The sequence below is a fragment of the Scomber japonicus genome, chromosome 5, assembly GCF_027409825.1.
Source record: "Scomber japonicus isolate fScoJap1 chromosome 5, fScoJap1.pri, whole genome shotgun sequence".
In the NCBI taxonomy this organism is placed as follows: Eukaryota; Metazoa; Chordata; class Actinopteri; order Scombriformes; family Scombridae; genus Scomber; species Scomber japonicus.
In genome coordinates, this window is record NC_070582.1 from 29,695,368 (window position 1) to 29,714,800 (window position 19,433).

At 40.3% G+C, this 19,433-nt stretch overlaps 1 protein-coding gene across 1 annotated transcript in view; it reads left to right on the forward strand.

Moving 5' to 3' along the window:
• kiaa1549la (KIAA1549-like a) overlaps positions 1–19,433 on the forward strand; it is a 99,564-nt gene that overhangs the window by 31,613 nt on the left and 48,518 nt on the right. Inside the window, exons 2-5 of the mRNA XM_053319515.1 lie at positions 7,931–8,632; positions 10,515–11,312; positions 12,033–12,148; positions 16,903–17,125. Of these exons, the coding sequence (XP_053175490.1) occupies positions 7,931–8,632; positions 10,515–11,312; positions 12,033–12,148; positions 16,903–17,125 (1,839 nt within the window). The remainder of the gene's footprint in view (positions 1–7,930; positions 8,633–10,514; positions 11,313–12,032; positions 12,149–16,902; positions 17,126–19,433) is intronic.

Genomic DNA, 19,433 nt, shown 5'->3' on the forward strand with positions numbered 1-19,433 from the left:
ACACAAAGATCCTTCCAAATTGCCCTCAAAACACCCAGAAATAACCCCCAAAACAGCTGTGAAAAATGGCATTTCAGCTTGACATTTTGTGACTTTTTGTGCTGCTCCACTCATACAAAAACCAAAGTCCAACAACCACATGCACACACACACACACACACACACACACACACACACAAAGCAAAAATCCAAGAATATACTAAATCTCATATGCGGTATGCCACAAAGAAAGGTGAAATATTTATTAAGGCTGCAAAATGTCTGGATTAAATGACTTCAACTAAACATCATTTTCTCCTTTAAAGTATGAAGAAGGTTTGATTAGAAACATTTCCTCCATGTCTCTTTAAAATGCATGAAAAATGAGCGTAGACCGGAATAGGATATTTCAGCGATCATTCCTGGCACTCTTGCATTGTTCACATTTCAAGTCAAATCCCAAGTCCCTCTGCAGCACCAGGCCAACTTCAATGCCAGCTTCAAAGCAGCTCCTTGGTGACGTCCCGGGAGAAATCTCATCAAACTACAAGTAGAAGATGATGATGATTACTAAGTAGTGTCTTCAGTCAAGGTCAGGAGCAAAAAAGAACGTGAGCTCTTGTGGCGCTTCCACTCCTTGTAACATTTTAATGGAGGAATATTAATGCTCAACGTTATATTCAGTATGAAACCTGACTTGATTCCCAAAATGAGTGATACAGCACTGTGGAGTACCTTGAGGAAGGGTGAATGATGACGCAAGATCTTTTGATGTTTCACCACCCAAAAAAACTAATTTGCATGAATTACATTTTTTATATGATGTTTTCAAACATATCCAAACAGACAAAATAGCACATTTCTGTATAACAGTAAAAACCCTTTTAAATAGGGCTGCAGCTAATTATGGTAATATGACAGCTCTATCAATTAAAAAACAAATTAAATATATAGAACCAATTAGCACGCTTCATTTTTGTTCAGTGTTTATTTAAAATTCAATATTTCTCTGCAAGTCTGCACAGCAGCATAGCCCAACCTGCTGCTCTGCTTTTTTCTAAGTGTGTTTGTGTGTGTCCCTTTCACTAACCTTTGAAAACCAAGGGGCTACACCACTACTTATATTACCCATCCATCCACGATGTGTGTAAGTTGAGTCAATCGGCTGTGATGAGGAATGGAAGCTTCCACACTTTGGCTTATTGGCTTTGAAGAATAAAAAATAATTCTGATAAAGAGAAAAAAAGGTTTAATCTTTAGCTTTACACGTTAAATGTGAAAACTACAGGTCTTCTTCACATTCACAGCTCATTTGATGTAATAATTGGTTGCAATCAGTTCTGTTGTTTTTCTCACACTCCGGCAGCTTTTTTGAGTATCATTGAGAAAAATTGGCACATGTTCACAAACTCTATTGAATATCAGCATTCCCAGAGAATAACAAACATTTCTGGGTTGCTGCTACACTACACACTTCTGGTTTCTGACTGATATTTTGTTTCAGATCCTGTCAAAGCAACAGTCCTGGTTACACTAATGTAAAGCCACAGGTGCCTCACTAAGGACTAAATCATACAAAATTAAGATAAGAAATGTCTCCCTGTATTTTTATTGTCAATGTAGATGAGACCTTTGTTTATGTCCTTCTATTGTCATCCATCTATTTTTCTACCTGCCCATCCATCCATCCATTGGACGATCCATCCAGATAGTTTTTTGTTCTCGCCTCCACACAGACAGATGGATGCCCCTGAATAGTTCCAGGAAATGGTAACATGTCCATCCTGTTGGACGGCCTCACTCTGTTGGATGAAATCTACTGGCTTTGCACCATCCTTACTCCCACTGAGTCTCATACCACATCGAGTATATCAGTGCTTTGACTGGCTACCAGCACTCCTGCTGTAACCACAAAGGCTTTATTAAAAGCGAGTCTCTCATTTAACATTCAACAAAAAGAATAGTATTTACTCATCCTCACCCGGCTCACTCCTCACTCGCTCCCCGCATGGTTTGATGGTATGACATCTACTTTCTTCTCAAAATATACAGCTTGACTTTGTATAACAACTAAACTTGAATACCTACCTAGGTGAGACATTTATGCAAAAGGATACCTTTTTATCAGCTTGTAATACATGTTTTTTAAGTATACTTTATATTCCCAATAAGTGTAAAGGTGGCTTGTGGTGCTGGCCTAACTCAGCAATAACACTCAGCTTTACTGTATCATTCAGTCTGAGTCACTCTCATGTACAGTATCTCACAAAAGTGAGTACACCCCTCACTTTTTTGCAAATATTTTATTATATCTTTTCATGGGACAACACTACAGAAATGAAACTTTGATGTAAGTGTACAGCTTGTATAGCTTATAGATTTACTGTTCAATTGTATCAAAGTTTCATTTCTATAGTGTTGTCCCATGAAAAGATATAATAAAATATTTGCAGAAATGTGAGGGGTGTACTCACTTTTGTGAGATACTGTAAATGTGTCTATTTAAAGAATGTCAATAACTAATCACCTATATATTATTCTGACGAGCTGGTGCAGAGCTGAAATCAAAAAAGTGTTTATCGGACTCAAAACATGATATTAGGTAGCTGTTTGTTAACAGTTCAACCATGGTAACTCATTAAGTTAATGGTATATCAAGTTGTGCGTCTGTGGGTTTTTTTAAAGTCTTTGTGCCTAAAAAAAAACAGGACTAAAAATCTAAAGCCATGCTCGTTCCTCTGTGAGCAGTACTGTAGCATAGCACTGCGTTGAGCAAATTGTTAGTGACAGTATGCGAACATGGTCTAAAGCAGAATGTAGACATTGTTAACCATCTTAGTTTAGCTTGTTAACATGCTAACATTTGCTAATTAGTAGTTATTAGTAAACACAAAATGCAGGTGAGGCTGATTACAATGAAAATTATTTGCAGGTCATGAACCAAAGGTTTAGTACAATTTACATTTAATGATGATAGCAATAAATGAAATGTCAAGAGACCTCCAAAGTCATGGACCATCTAACCAGCATTGCCATCCTTAGATCCTTGATTCATTCTAAAATCACTCGCAAATTAAATGTTGGTGCTGGCCATGGTCACATGTATGCCTACAGGAAGTACCAGTCAACAGTGAGACAGACATATGAAACTGACCCTACAAAGCAGTATGCAACACTCTAAACCAGCCATCTTCAACTCATTCCACAAAGGGCCATGTGGCTGCAGGTTTTCATTCCAACCAAGCAGGAGCACACCTGGCTCAATTCATTTAATCAGCTGAACTCACTCTTCAGTCAGCTGATTGGTGTGCATGTGTGCTCCTGCTTGGTTGGAATGAAAACCTGCAGCCACATGGCCCTTTGTGGAATGAGTTGAAGATGGCTGCTCTAAACTGTAGTGTGCTCTGTATATACGTCACTGCTGTTACTCACATTCAAATTTGATGCTGAAGATGTGATTTGTTATCATATGATGCCACCACCCAGTTCACACTTTTGTAAAAATCTCTTGCAGACAGTTCAGTTATTGTCTGCGAGTCCAACTTTCAAAGCATTGTGCTATTTTGTTTAATCACTTTCTGCCACTGACTATAACTAACACCGCTGCTCTGACTAGTGGAGTGAACCAACAATGTCTTCATTACTGTGGATCATGTGACAGCCTGCACTGCAGCTCAATTTGATAAATTAGCCCAGTGAGTCTCATGTAGTCTTATAGAAAATATCTTGCAAAGTGCAGCTCTGAGACGGAGATTAAGACTATTACTTTTTATCTGGCTTTAATCAATACTTTAATTAAAATCTGCTGCCAGTTGGCTAGTTGGCAGATTCAACTAACCAGACTCCCCCTCCTCACTTACCCCTCTGAGCTTCACTGAGCTGAGGACCAGTTGGCTGAGTACCACTCTCACACTTCCTAACCACCTGTCCTGCTCTCAGTCAGGGTGTCAGAATGGATCGTCTCTGCTTGGCCCACAGTTCCAAGTACACATCGCAGCACTGGGGAGGACAAAGCCAAGGCCATAGACCATGGACATTTACCATTTGACTATCACAAGCACCTGGGAACAGCTAATCTGAATGGTCAGAAAGCTTGTAGTGACCTGGCAAGGTTTTACAGGGTTGTGTTGGCATCTACAGAGATTCAGCAGGGCATCAGTGGACACAGTGCCAGCTGGCAAGGTTATATGGTCAATACATAACATGACACTAGTCCAAAGCCTTGTAAATGGCTAGTAGCGCTTTGTGCACCATTTCCATGTGATGATTTTCATAATCTGCCATAAGCTGAATGTTCTCAAATGGAAATAGGCAAAAAAAAAATGTCCTGTGTGTTTTGTCCAAATACATAAAGCAGGTCAGGTCGGCTCTGATCCACATTTATCCATCTTTAATCCATACTTTTATATTCTACCATCTACCCATCCATCCATCCATCATCCACCCATCCATCCATCCATCCATCCATCCACCCTGTCCATATTTGTTCTCAGTGGAGGTTCTTCACTCCTAGCGTTTCGTCAGAGGTCTGATGGTAGAATCACATATGTTGCTCTCAGCCAGAGCAGGTGGCTAACCGTTGGAGGAGAAAACACTCAAAACACTGCTAACAGTCATGCATATGGTACAGGCCTTCCATCCATCCCACCATCCATCGATCCCTTCATTCATCACTCCATCCATCCTTCCATTCATACATACATTCGTTCATTCAAACACACATATTCCTTTTTTCAAATAAAATACATGGTTGACTGAGAGATTCCATGATGAAGCCAGATATATTTTTACTACTGGGATATATTGAGCCTTATTGGTTTACGGGTAAGAAAAATAATAGAGGCAGATAAGAAAAGGATGGTCAGTTTAAGTTTAATCAGTTTAAAGAAATATGTGTAATCTGTTTGGTGATTTACTGAAAATTGGTCTGTCACAGTCGCAATGTTTAGTCCTTCAGTTTTCTTCTTGATCATTATAATAGAACAGCAAACCCATCTATTTAACTATACCTCTGGCTGAGAGTTTTCTGCAAACCTAACCTAACCTAGGTCTTACACTGTTTTTCAAATCATATACTTCTATTAGTGCACTTCTGTGTAGTATACTGTGTACACTATTTACTTCAATTTCAACAGGTTGGTGTGTCTCAAATCAAATATGGGAAATGACGAGTTAGCAAGCTAGCATTAGCTTCATGTTATGGTTTCCTGTACCAAATCATTACAGATGGCTAAATTAACCTAATAATAGCGCTACTTAGTGCACAAAACACATGTAGGACTCATTTCTGTATAATGCAACAATGTTCACCGTAGTTACAACATCCTCGGTCGCCATTTCCAGTTTGAAAAGTGGTCCATTCTCTTCCTTTACCTAGCCAAGATGGTGACCATTAAGATTGAGAGGTGTCCATAGTTATACACTCAACTTTCTGACCACTTTGGGTGCACCATCCAAGTACTCATAGTGCACTGCATGTTTCCATGCTTCTCAGTGTGAACGCACTTATGCACTCAAAATATGAAGTGTAAGTACAGAGGTACGCGGTTTTAGACACAGCACCTTAAAACCCTTTTTAGAGTCACTGTTGCAGCTCGACCCAAAACTTTTTCAACTAGCTCAGACTTTTGTTTGCTTCAGTTTGTGAGCTTTGCTGCACATTAGTCTTTTTTGATACCAGCACTCCCCCGGTTTGAATTTTCAAATTCAAACACAGAGTGAGCTTGATAATGTGAAACCAAACAGTGGTGTTGTGTGTTGGTTGGTGATTGCTTTGCAGCAGTTCTTCCATTGGAGGGCTTTGGTGTTGTTCAGTCTATCCCAGGCATGTCCAAATTGCTCCATAAAGGGCTGTGTGCCTGCAGGTTTTTGTTCCAACCAATCAAGAGCACACAATCAACTGTGAGAAGACTGAGATCAGTTGATTAAATGAGTGAAGCCTGGCATGCTCCTACTTGGAATGAAAACCTGCAGCCACATGGCCCTTTATGGAATAGTTTGGACTTCCCTGGTCCATCCATATTGTCCATAGTTTTAGGATGTACGTCAGCATTCTACTGCAGCACACCAAACAGTCCCTCTTTAAACATACTGTACATATTTTTCCAAAATGATTTCAATTCATGTCAACAGGAATCTTTGCCTTCAGGCGGAGCTCAGCATTTATCCCCTCTTCACATCACATCAAAGCCTTGAGACTCTACACGCCGAAGAACCGCGGTGGTTCTGGATGAGATGAATTGCAGCAAAAAAGAAAGATGACTTCTCAGTTAAGCTTAACGAGCATGCTACGCTCCTCGTGGTGCCCGAGTTAATCGCCCCTGCCATTTCTAGCTTTGTGGTTTTTTCTTCTCTCTCAAAATGACTAATGGAGCACTCGAGGCAGCCGCTAACACACAACACACAGACTGCGAAAAATCTGAAATGTAAATTGTCAATGGATTCATTTCCTCTTTTAATGACATTTATGATATGACACCCTATATTACGGAACAGATTGCTTCAGTTGTGGTAGTTAATAGCGGGGTGGTTGGAAGTGCTTTATAGCAGGTGTCCGGAGGATATACAGGAGCTAAGCCCAGAGCTGGTTCTGTAAAGCCTCTCTTGCTCAGAATCACTGTCTTTTAATTAACCAACCCTCCGCAGAGACACTGGGAGCGTGGGAAGTGTGCGACACACATGTACGCTCAAGGCATTTGCAGGCTGTATATGTGTGTGTGTGTGTGTGTGTGTGTGTGCTTAAATAACAACAAGATCCTCTGCCTAACATATTCCTGCTCTTACTTCAGTGGAGAACAGAAGAACTTCGTCTGCTTGAGTGGCGCCGAAGCCAAACCTTTCTACTTTACTGTGTCACCCAGTGAGGAGGCCGGTGAGCCAGTCAGACCGATCATCCCTGTTTCTTTTTTTTTTTTTTTTCTCATCTTACAATTCCACTACGGCAAGGTGCCTTTGAGACTGAATGTATTAGGCAGGATAATCGCCTCACTCTGCCAAACCTTGGGGCTTTGTTGAGAATGAGATGAAGGCAGTTCACAGAACAGAGATAAACGCTTTGACTGGATGCTTTCTTTCTTTCTTTGCTCTTCCATTTCTGCGTATTTGAATCACTTAGTGTCAAATTTTGATAAAAAAGACAAATGACTCCACAAAACATTCATTACTTATAAATCCCGTAACTTGCACCAAACTTTGTTCAGGAAATACATTTTGGTCTCATTAGTGCTAGTCTAAGCCCTGAGCCGTATTTGATGCATTTCCACAGTTTGAGTGGTTGTGTATGTTCTAGGAATAATAAATCCATGGGCTAGCATGGCTAACCTAACAGATCAGATTAGTATCTGTGAAATCACAGCTGATTAGGGTGTGTGTCCTAATTTATGCACTCTGGAACATCTAAATTAATTCCCTATGCTTTATCCTCTAAAAACATAAGTGACCTACTTTAGACATTATTACTATTTTTCCACAGTAGCATTTTTAAGGGCTTTTTTTTCTTTTCCTTTTTTAATCCCTTTGGATAAGTGTGTGCGAGACAGAGGAGGGAAAGACAAAGAATATGCATGTGTGTATTTGTCAGAGAGCAGGAGGGTAGAGATCAACTGTGTATATTCCCATGATGAGCATGTGTGTGTATGTGCGTGTGTGTGTGTGTGTGTCCAGAGCAGTTTTAAATCTGCTGGGAGTCGGACAGTTGCAGCGGCATTAGGAGGACTAATGATTTGAGGAATCCAGTTGTGTGCGAGTGTCTGTGTGTGTGTGTGTGTGCATTTGGGCAGATGATATACGCGATACTAAAGAACTGAAACAGAAGTCACTGGCAGCTCACAGTCCTGCTGCTACCCAGAACTGCTAATTAAACACTATTTCTGCTTTTTCTTTCTCCTACCCCTCTCTCCATCCCCCTCTCCCTTGTGCCTCCTTTGTCCTTCTGTCTCTCTGTTTCCTACAGCTGAGGGAGGTCATCATGAGTCAATGAGGCAGGCTGTCTTGCCTCTGGACCCCACAGTGCCCTCCAACCTCTCAGCCACCCCAGGGACTGGAGACAGAGCTGCGATGGATGGGACTGACGTCAGTCCTGGAGCCGAACCCCGAGCTTGGCCAGAGGGCAAAGTCTTTGCTGAGACTGAGGTTTGGACTGAAACAGAAGCAGGAGTGCGTGCCGGAGCAGGTGGCAAAGTCTTTGCCGAGACAGGGATTATGACCGGAACCGGCGCCTGGGCTGGAGTCGGGGCCGAATGGAGGCCGGTGGACGCAGAGGGAGGAGACCAGCCAAATATGCCCAGGGACTCAGCTGCCTGGCTGGGGCGACAGAGGCTCCAGACGCACGGAGAGGGCCAGAGAGAGCAGGCAGCCTTCTCTTCAGTCCTCACCATGCTGGCAGAGACCACTGAGCTGCAGGCACCAGCAGTGGGAAAACCTTTAGGACTGCTGTCTAAAGCTGCTTGGACCATAAGCTCCTCATCGTCATCTAAGGCCTCCTCCTCATCGTCCTCCGCCTCTTCAACAAAAGCATCCTCTTTGCCTTCCTCTTCCTCCTCTTCCCCCTCTTCCCCAGCTGCTAACAGAGACAGTAAGGCAGCAAGCTCAGACACCGTGTCCCCTGTTGATGTTAGCAGCAACTCCACCAACAGCAGCAGCAACTCCAGTTTGGGTACGGTGCTGCGTTATAATAGCTCTATCATATATATATACTGTAGTCCAACTTTTTACAGTGGAACTGGCTTGTTTTGTTGAAGCTACAGCTTTACTGTTTTATAACTCAATTTATTTTATTATATTTATCTTTGTTTGTTTTGTTTATCTAGTCAAAGTTTCAATTTCTTTCCACACCATAGTCCATTTTAGATTCTAAAAGAAAACATGGACAACTAGAAACCTCCTGTGCATCTACACTCACTGTGATTCGATATCAAATTTTGTATTAACCATTGGTGTCACCATATAATTTTCAGTGTTGATATCATCACAGCCAGCTATTGAACCATTATCGTCCATTTTGTTATCACCTTTAAGATATTGCCATCCTCATCATTGTGGTCATCTTTGCCTCCCTCATCATCTTCATGTCCTGTCTCCCTTCTGCCGCCTACAAGACTCTCAAGGGACCGCTATTACCTGCAAGGCAAAGGTCACATGACAGAAAGAGCAGATCTAAGCAGTAGCCTCACTAGCTTGTTAAATTAAAACCTAAGAAATTAGCAAAGAAGCGCATAACACAGCTGGTAGAAGATTATGTCGTATTAGCTTGAAGTAAACAAGATAGTAGACCCTCACCTTGCAGGTCTGAGAGTCTCCTCGCTCCCGCCTCCTTGCCTTCCCACATCTTGTTACATCATGCTAACAATGACATCATCAACAAGGTAATTCCCCCACGTTCCCACACAAGAGTGAACAAAAGCACATATCCGTCGCACCGTATCCTCTGTCACAACAAATCACGTCACAGTCACAATACAACACGTCCTCATTGGCTGGCGGTGAAGAAAGGATGAAAAGAGAATCTGGATACTTCTCGGTGTGAAAGGATTGCTTGCATCTCTCTTATTCACTCCAGCCTCCTCCACACTTTACCGTCTCATGTCAGCGTTTTTTGTCTCGAGATAATGTAGAGGGATTACATGAACCCCTGACATTAAAATGCCAAGCCTGGTTTACTTCACATGTTGTTAGGGTTAGTGTCCACATGCATCCACATCCAGGTGGAGATTAAATGGGTGAATGGATTTTCAAGGCATTCCGGGTGAATTGCAATTGAATTTCTAAGATTCACATCAAAGCCATGAGTAAGATGGAACAGGGTGAAGAGGTTCATTGGTTTCAGGCAATGCAACATATCACTATTTTGCCATCCTCATTGTTAGACCCCTTTGTGAGCATACAACTCTGTCATATCATCTCATGTTATATGTTAAAGGACACTGGCTTAACTTTATTCCAACAAATCACATGACAACAACAAGATCAATGATGCGTTAAACCGTCTTTCAAAACATTTCCATCTTCTCAAACCTGTCTGTAATTCAACTCTAAGCCCATTCCTCCTTTCTGAAAGCCCAAGCCAGGTCACAAGTATGTAACTTAATTTTTTAGACAGGCTAAATAATTTCCTAAAACAGTCAGGCACTGTAGTTTTATGCATTCGTCACACAGGGGTAATTAGTGCTTTTGTTTGTGACTTTTTTCCGGTATGTATAAATACAGTTCAGTGCTCTGGTGAGAATTTACGGCAGCAGGATGCTGTATGTGTGATTGGCTCAAAATAAACTACAGTGCCTGTGTTCATTGTAATGACTGTATTGACACTGTAATGACACATGCCATGCAATGGTGTGGTTCTCTGGTGTGTTTTGAATAGTTTTTGGACAACAGTGGAGTTCTATAGCACAGATGAATACGATATACCAGTCTTTGGAGCATCATCTGATTGTTGTCTTTGATGTTTTCATGAGATTTGTTGACAATAATAAAAATGTGAAATACCACCATACTTATTCTCCAATATCTTTGATATTCAAATGTTTTCTTGCCTACAGACGAGTTCGTGAGCAGTCTGCCAGCCTGGGATCTCCCTACTGTTCCTGAGTCACTTCTTTCCACAGTGGGCGACCACGATGTCACACTCCCTGCCAACATCACCAGCCCTTTCTCCACCCACCAGTGGAACACCACTGCGCCATCGCGCACCAGAAACATCTCACGGCAGACGACCACTTCAGCGACCACTATAAACACGTCGCTGTCACCCACCACCACCACCTCAACGCAGACTTTGCCGTCATCCACCACGGTAAGACCACCCACGCCACCAGGATCCTCCATGGCTTCAAGCACCACAAGCCAGGACACTGTGACCAATGGCAGCCTTCAGCTGACGACCGTAACAACGACGAAGCCCTCAAGGACCACTCTAACTGTGACCGCCCCTGAGATGACGACGCAGGAGATGACCACAGGGGGCGCTGTGACAGTCCCACCAAACACCACCACCTCTACAACCACGCAGCAAACGACGAGCCTCAAACCGACCACAGCAGCTACGACCCGGCCGACCACCACTACCACAACACCTGCCACCACCACCACCACTGTCCCGTCAACCACAACCACCACTACTCTTCCAACCACCACTACCACTACTACACCCGCAACTACTACTGCTGCCACCACTACCACTACCACAACAACGACAACAAAGGTAGCTGCCACCACTATGTTTGTTCCGATCCGGACCACGCCACCTCCTACTACAACCACAGAACCTCCAACCATCACCAGCACGGAGGAAGGTCCTCTACCATGCAACATTACCGAAAAGTACTGGGTCAGAACAGGTAAAAAGCCTTCATTCATTTGAGTAAGAAAAGTCTAAGAATCATTGGAACAATTGTACATAGGAATTACACAAAAACTACCAAAGTGGGAATTGTTTAATAGTGATGAATAGATTCTTTACTATCACTTCAGTAATCCTATCGAATCACCCCAAACATACTCAACAGCATGTACAGCCTGGCTTTAGCCACTCTCCTGGAAAAATTCTGATATTATTTATAATAATAGATACATGCACAATACCATTTCAGAAGTTTGGGCACAATGTACCTATTATGCTACACGATGTAATTACATGCACACAAATTAATTAAAGCAGCTTTTCCCCGAGCATAAGCATTTTAGATTAATATTAAGCTGGAGACTGTAGCCTTTCACTCCATTTACCAGAGATAGCGTGGTATTACCAATGTCTTTCCTGGGGTTGGCAGCAGGTGTTCACATTAGCCAAGACATTTAAGCAGAGGCCAAGCTTCTGTGACCACATGTGCACCCCGCTGAAGAAAATGTCCTTGGGCAAAGATTTTATATGCTTTTCAGCTCCATGGTGCTGGAGGGACTCTATTAAGCATGGGGTTATTTTTTTAAATTAATTTAGACTAAAAGTTTGGTTAAATTGAGTTGAAATTCATGATACAAACAGGGATAGAGAGTTTGCATGTACACACATGTATACACAGTTGCTGAAATCTGATATTTAAATGTTTCTTTCTTCTCAGTTTTGTCCATTGAGATGCGCAGGAACCGTTTGGACTTAATCCTGAAACAGAATCTATCCAAAGGACTGAGCCACGCCCTGCAAAGAGCCTTGAATGACACCACCGTCTTTGCACAGGTCAGCATGCATTACAGGTGCAGTCAGTAGGGGTTACCACAGGTCAACGGCACATAAACACAGTTCACTGGTGTGTAACTGCGTGTGAATCACCAGTAACCGATAAATATAACCACAAGTCAGTGACTGGTAAACTGATTTGGTCAAAAGTAACTCACATTAGGTCAAAGGCTAATAAACAGATGTGACTAGTAAATTTATGTCATGACAAAGGTAGCTAATAAACGCAGCTCATTGGCCAGTAAATGCGAGTCAGTGGCTGGTAAATAAAGGTCAAAGGTCAATAAACAGAGCTCAGTAGGTAGTAAATGCAGGTCAGTGGCTCATAGACAGTGAATTGACTTTTACATGTTAGTACAAGGCTGTGTCATTAGAAATAAATTGGTGTAGTACAGAACATTTACAATGTTAAATGGTTTTCAGAGCCTTAGTTTGCTTTGCCTGTAATAAACCCTTTTAACATTTGCATTCAATATACTTAACGCCAACTCCAACAGGTCTATTATGCTCTCCACGTAAATCGTACGACCTCAAATGTGCACCTGCTTCGTTACGTTGGGTAAAAAGTGTTTTTCTTTCCGATGCTAATGTGATCAAATAATCTAATCTTTACATTGTAATGTTGCCAGGGTGCAAGCTCTATTTGTCTGCTGAGGTGTCCTGTTTTTATAACGTGTCATCACTTCACAATAATCTACAGCATTCACCGTTTGCTCCTCTCGCTCATTCACCTCACGAGGACTCATCTGAATGGTGCTAGAGACAAACGGAGAGAGATAGGTGTGCAGATGGTGTTCCAGTCTGAGTAGAAATGACCTGTTGATTAGACACACACACACACACACACACACACACACACACATACACACATACACACTCTCAGATCATTTCTTATAAAAAAGATTTATCTCTCATTTGAAAATGTATTCATTAGTTCATGTAGATTTTAGAATAAAATTAAAAAAGATATTTGATGGTTTAATTGGTACTGTTGCACCATTTAAGCCCATGTGTTCTCCATTATCCTGATTTATTTACAAAATATAAAAAATATTGATTTCAAAGAATTAAAAACAACAATATATGTATTCAGTTACATGTTAAATAGTACAAAATTAGAAAAAAATCTTTAAGGTCTGACTTCAGATGTAACCCCCTTTGTCATCATCAACATTTTCATAAGTCATTTCAATTTAATTACACATTTTTTCATTTACTAGTTACTCCCCAACACTGTTTCAAATATATACACTTTAAGTAAAGGCAAATAAGTCCAGAATCTTTTTTTTTCCTGCATCATAGCAGTGCAGTGAAGTGATCTTTCTCTTCTGCTGCCTTTGTGTGTTTGTGTATCACTTTTGTTTTGATCCGTCCAGCCTCTCTTGGAGTATGTTTCTTTTCAACCACTGTGTCTATTTCTATTTCCTCTTTGTCTTCTCTGTCTATCCTCTCTATCTCAAGCAATCTCTCTCTCTCTCTCTCTCCCTCTCTCTCTCTCTCTCTCTCTCTCTCTATCCTCTCCTCTATATTTCTCAATATTTACACTTCTCATATTGCCCCCCTTTCTCCATCTCCCCTATCTGATCGCTGCCTTGGTTTAGGTCGATTGATTTTCTGCCAACCTGTCTGTTGGTCGGCCTGTCGTGCCTGCTTGCCTGCCTGCCTGCCTCTCTGTCAGTCCACCTGCCTCTCTTCATCTCTCTGTCTGTCTGCTTTTTCTATTTTTATCCAGTTGTTTGTGAGCCTGCACTGGGAGTGACTCAGTGTCTCTGAGCTCCAGTCCACTTTCATCTACCCCTGCCACACACACATACACACACACTGCTCAGCTCCCTCTCCATCAGATAACATAGACTATTATTTGGCAATGTGGATCAGTCTATTGAGAGACAACAGCAGCAACAACAAGGTATAAAATTGGCCCGACCTTAAAAGCCATGATACGTCTGCAGTGTTTTAAGGGATTGTTGATGGGCTAATATTGGCTGCAGCAGTGAAAGGGGTTTGTCAAACAACATGGAATTATGCACGCAGCAGCATTTAATGCGATGCATCATTGAACAATATAATTGCTTGCAAAATTGGCCGTTTTCACCTCTGTAAAATGTTGCCAAGGAGAAAGAAGTGGCGGCAGAGGGCAAGGTCAGGTCTGATTGGCAGTACTAGACACAACAATGCTCTGTAAGTAAGCAGACAGAAGTCAACCTTCTTGCAGAGTGTATTAGGGATTCAGAATGGGTTATCACTTCAACGTAACCCTGAATTTAGCAATTATAAGCTGTTTAACCGATAATAAATGATTTATTACTCACAGTAGTGTAGCTGTAATCAGATGGAAACACATTTTTAGCAGTTTTTTAATGTATTTGTCAGCAATTTTCACTCCTGAGGCATTCATGACTGGTAAAATGAATGACTGTTTGAGAGCACAGTGTAGTTGTAATCATATATATATAATCATATATCCCTATACTGTATATCCTCATACATCATATATATAATCTTATATTGTCAGCTGCTTTAGATACATTTAGAAACTCACTACATTTAAATTTCCAAAAATGTATAAACAACCCGAAAATCTTTAATCATAAAGCGAGTGCTTGTGCATAATCATTAAAGAGATGTCTAATGCACACTTTAACATTGTAGTAAGCTATTATAAAGATATCTTAGATTTAAACATTCATATGAACAACAAATGAATCATGCATGTGTGTCCATCCATCCATACATTCATTCTTCCTTATTTACAAAAACAAACTTTACATATTTATTCACCAATTAATAACCTATTAACTACTGTCCAGGAGTGTGCTGTTGGACATTGATTATTTATACACATTTACACAAAGTTAATGCTGAGTTCAACTGTCCTCTATATGTTCCAAGGTCTTCAAGTTTATCTAGATAACCTTGTTCATGAAAACCTGGAACTTGTGCAAAATCGGAACAGGGACTTAAATAAAAATTTGTGCTTTTGGGGTGACTTAAGTTATCCTGGATTATAAGTGTATACTGTTCATGCTCCATTAATACTGAAAATCCTCATGAAAAGTTAACTGTTTATTACTTGTCAGTCAGTTGCTTAAAACTGACCACGATAGGCTATATGATAACATATGATAATAATAATATAACTAAAGAAATGACATACACTAAGTGCTTCACATTAAAAGGACTTAAAAGGAGAATAAAACATGTTAAAAAAGAACAGAGAAAAAAATAGGAAAGAAAAAAATTCTAAATATAAAACAAGATGAAAAATAGAAATAGCAATAATTTGAAAATAGTAAAAATAGTACATAGTAAAAGTAGCTAAAAAGTAGAATAAATACAACACATATAAAATCAAGTAAAATGCAACATTTTAAAAGAAGTTCAGTAGTGCATTAGTGTGAAGATGACTAATAGAAAAGTTAGTTAAAGGCTAAATTGAAAAAGTACTATTCCCTGTATTCCCTGATATCTATACGTAGTGTGCTCCATAGTTTTGGGGAATCATTAACAAAGGCTGCATCCCTGATTTTATTTCAGCTTTGTTAGTAATAAACCAACAGCAGTTGATCTTATTCTGTTATATCAAACATCTATTAACTGGAAGTTCCTTATGTCTGCTATAACTACATTTGTTATAAAGACACAATGGAAAACACCACATTTTTGATGGTTGGAGGATTACATCATAGGATTTAATGCATTTTTAAGTGATATATGAAATGAGGTACTTTAGTTTCTAAATGGCCACCGTATGAGCTGTTGGTGTAGGAGGACATGAGGACATGAAATCCTTTACAGTCCTAAATATGGCATCATATAAAAACTAAAGAAAATAGCCTGAATTGAATTCCTTGCTCATTCCTAAGAAACAAAAACGTACTGAAGGATCCTCTAATGAAATGCAAAACCCAAAGGTGGGTTGTTGGTATAAAAGGACGATGTCGCTGAATGTAATTAAAACTAAAGGGCTGCTTGGGAAACTGGGGCTGAAGCTTTGGCGAGTGCCCGCGGCGGAAAATGCCTTTAAACAAAAGGTGACAGCGAGGTGTTGTTTTCAAATCATTGTGAGCTTTGTTGGAGAGAGGAGAGGATGAGGATGAGGAAAGAGGAAACAGCTGCTCGGCGCGGTTGAAGGTGGAGGGTAGAGGAAGGTGGGCGGCGCACAGTTCCAGAAATACAAGCTTTGACTCACCACCAATTGTTGTCTGTATGTGTTTTTCCAGGCCACAGTTAGTCAGATTTATGACTGTTGAAGGCTAAAGCTAAAATATGCCCTCCAGCCAGATTTGGCTTTAAAGAAAAAAAAAAGAAGCAAGGATTATAAATATTCACAGTCTGATACATTTGTATTCTAAACCTGTAGCTCATTGCTTTAGTCCAGACCTTTGAATCCACCCACTCCACCGAGCTGACTGATTCTGGAAATGAAGTGTAACGAGTTGACAATTCTGTCTGATATCAGGCAACACAGCTCAAGTACAACACGTATTAGAAAAGGATGATTTAAACCTCTTCTCCAGTAGACTCTTCTAAGCATGTTTCACCTGGTTTCCTCTTGATATTGCTTGTTTGGTTCTATGCAGTTCTTTGAAATAAGAAGACAAATCCTCCAGATACACAAACACAATGTTTTTTTAAGACTGTATGTGCACAGCTTCTGTTGGAATTAATATAGTGGAAAAAAGGGTTACATCTTGAATTCTTCCCCTCTCTCTCTCTTCCCGCCTCTCTTTCTCTCTCTCTGTCTGTCGCAGGTGGAACGTGAGGAGTGCGGCCCCAGCAACGTGACGCTGGGTTACTACGTAGCCAGCGCTAAAACCGTCTACATCTCCTCCTTAGTGGTTGAGGCGCTGAATGTTTACGGCTTTGACAAGCTGCTGTCGGACATCAGGCAGCACACACCATTGGTTAAGGCCGTTCTGGTTCCCGTGGCAACCTGGGTGCCTTCTCCAAGCATCCACCTGCAGCTGAAAACAGGTGATGAAATCTGATAGAAAGTAAGATAAGAATACGACAACAACAATAAAAAAAACATGATTATAGTCAGATGATGTTAATACCGGAGGTGAAAATAATAAAGATTAGTATGCAGAGAGGAAGGAGGAGGGAGAGAATATGAGCAGAGGGAGAGCTGAGAGATAGAAAAAAATGCAGTGAGAGAACAGAGAGTGGGACACAGGGGAAGAGTAGAGCAGAGACAAAATTAGAAAATTCTGATTACATGTCTGCTCTCCTTTACTCTTCTCTGATACCCTAAATCCCATACAAACTCCCATGATTGCAAAGTAAAGGCAAATTGGTCCATTCATTTAGTCAGCCTCTTAAGCCTCTTAAAAAACACATTTCTGCATGCACACACACGCACACACACACACACACACACACACACACACACACACACACACACACACACACACACACACACATATATATCTACACTGAGTCTTGTGGGAACAACGGGAGGAAAATCAGTGCAATTAACACATTGTTATTTTACAAGACAGATATGCAGATTGCATTTTTAACCAAGAATTATTAGTTAGTAATATCATGTTGGTTAAGTGTCGAGATTAAATGCAGTTAAAAAGATAGAATGTATGTAGGATGTAGATTGTTTTTGCATAATGCCATCTCTTAAAGCTGCGCTCATGTTTTTATATTGACAAAGGGTTTAAGGGTTTAATTCCTACATGTAATATGTGTAAATAAATGCTAATGTTGCTCCACAAACACAAACTCAGAAGTTATTGCCATCGCATCAGTAATCTTTAATACACATTTTTCATCAGGCAGCAGTATCAGAATCCTAAGAATACAAATTATGCAAAATTTTCCGAGAATATATTGCAAAATAGTTACAGTGATCTGAGAAAAATAACAGGTCAATGACCATACCATTAACTGAAGATAGATTATATAACAACCTGGTATGCGTTAAGATTTTGTGACAAAACATCCATGAACAGGAATCAGGGACTTGATGGACTTTAACAAATGACCTATAACTATATTGCATGTATCTTATTAGAATGTTAATCAATGACAGATATTCAGTTGAGGCACACTCTTTATGGAAACAGCAGATGTGTTAAAGATATTCATCTATTCCTGTATAACATACAAGATGGGTGCATAGTTAATAATAGCTAGCATAGTTTAATAGTTTCAACCCCCCAGCCAGTCTCTATCATGAACAATAACTTCGACAGCATTGGAAAAGCTGAACTTCATGAGTGGTAAGATTGACACATACTGAATTACATTACTTACTTACTAGAGGCCTTTGAACTGACTGCAGTTATGAAATAAGATAAGATATTCCTTTATTAGTCCCACAATGGGGAAACTTTATCATTATTAAAGCAGGTGGTGGACAGTAAAATAGAATAGAGGAGCAGCAATGAGAAAAAGAATAAAGAACAATAAAAAATAATAGATAAATAAATAGCATATTTTAGTAATATTATAGCTTATAGCTTATAATAATACAACCTCTATGCGTGATTCATCCTGTTAACTCAGAATAAATGTTTCCCATTACTCAACACCAGACAGCCACTGAACATAGAGCTAGGTCCTAGCTAGTTAGCATGCTATCTCCTAGCAGCTAGCTGATAGGAGATAGCATGCTAACTAGCTCCCTAATTCGTGTCACATTTGTGGTCTGATAAACAGTAAATTCATGACATTCGGAGCACTATTTTGTAAGTTACACATAATATAGCCTCTATGCTTGATTCATTGTTAACGCATAGTCCTTCAGAATGAAGACTATGCTCAACACCAGACACCCGCTAGGAGAGAGCTAGGAAATAGCATGCGAGCTAGTAAATTCATCCACAGAGCTGCTCGAGCGTGGTTTCCATGGGAACTCAGCCATTGAAGCTTCCACCTTAAATAAATTGGTGTGGTTTAATCAAAATTGGGTACAATAAATGAGATGTGTAACTAGGCAACTGTTAGTCAGATACATTTTTTTAAAGGTTTTAAGGTGGCAATATGCCCTCAAATGGCACGGTAATGAATACATTTTAGTTTGTAGAAAAATGTCAGTCCTCGTCAAATCTTTTAAAAAACTTAAATAAAGTAAAATTACACATATTACCACTAAGTGACGGCTAACTCAGACATGTTAAAAATCTACACATAGTGGCAGGGAAACAATATGGTTTTGAGCTATGTCCTTAATGTTTCCCATCATATAACTATGTTACTTGGCCAGATGACATATTTCATTGTTTACATTGTAATGTATACTGCAGTAAAGGCTCTTCCCATATTAGGC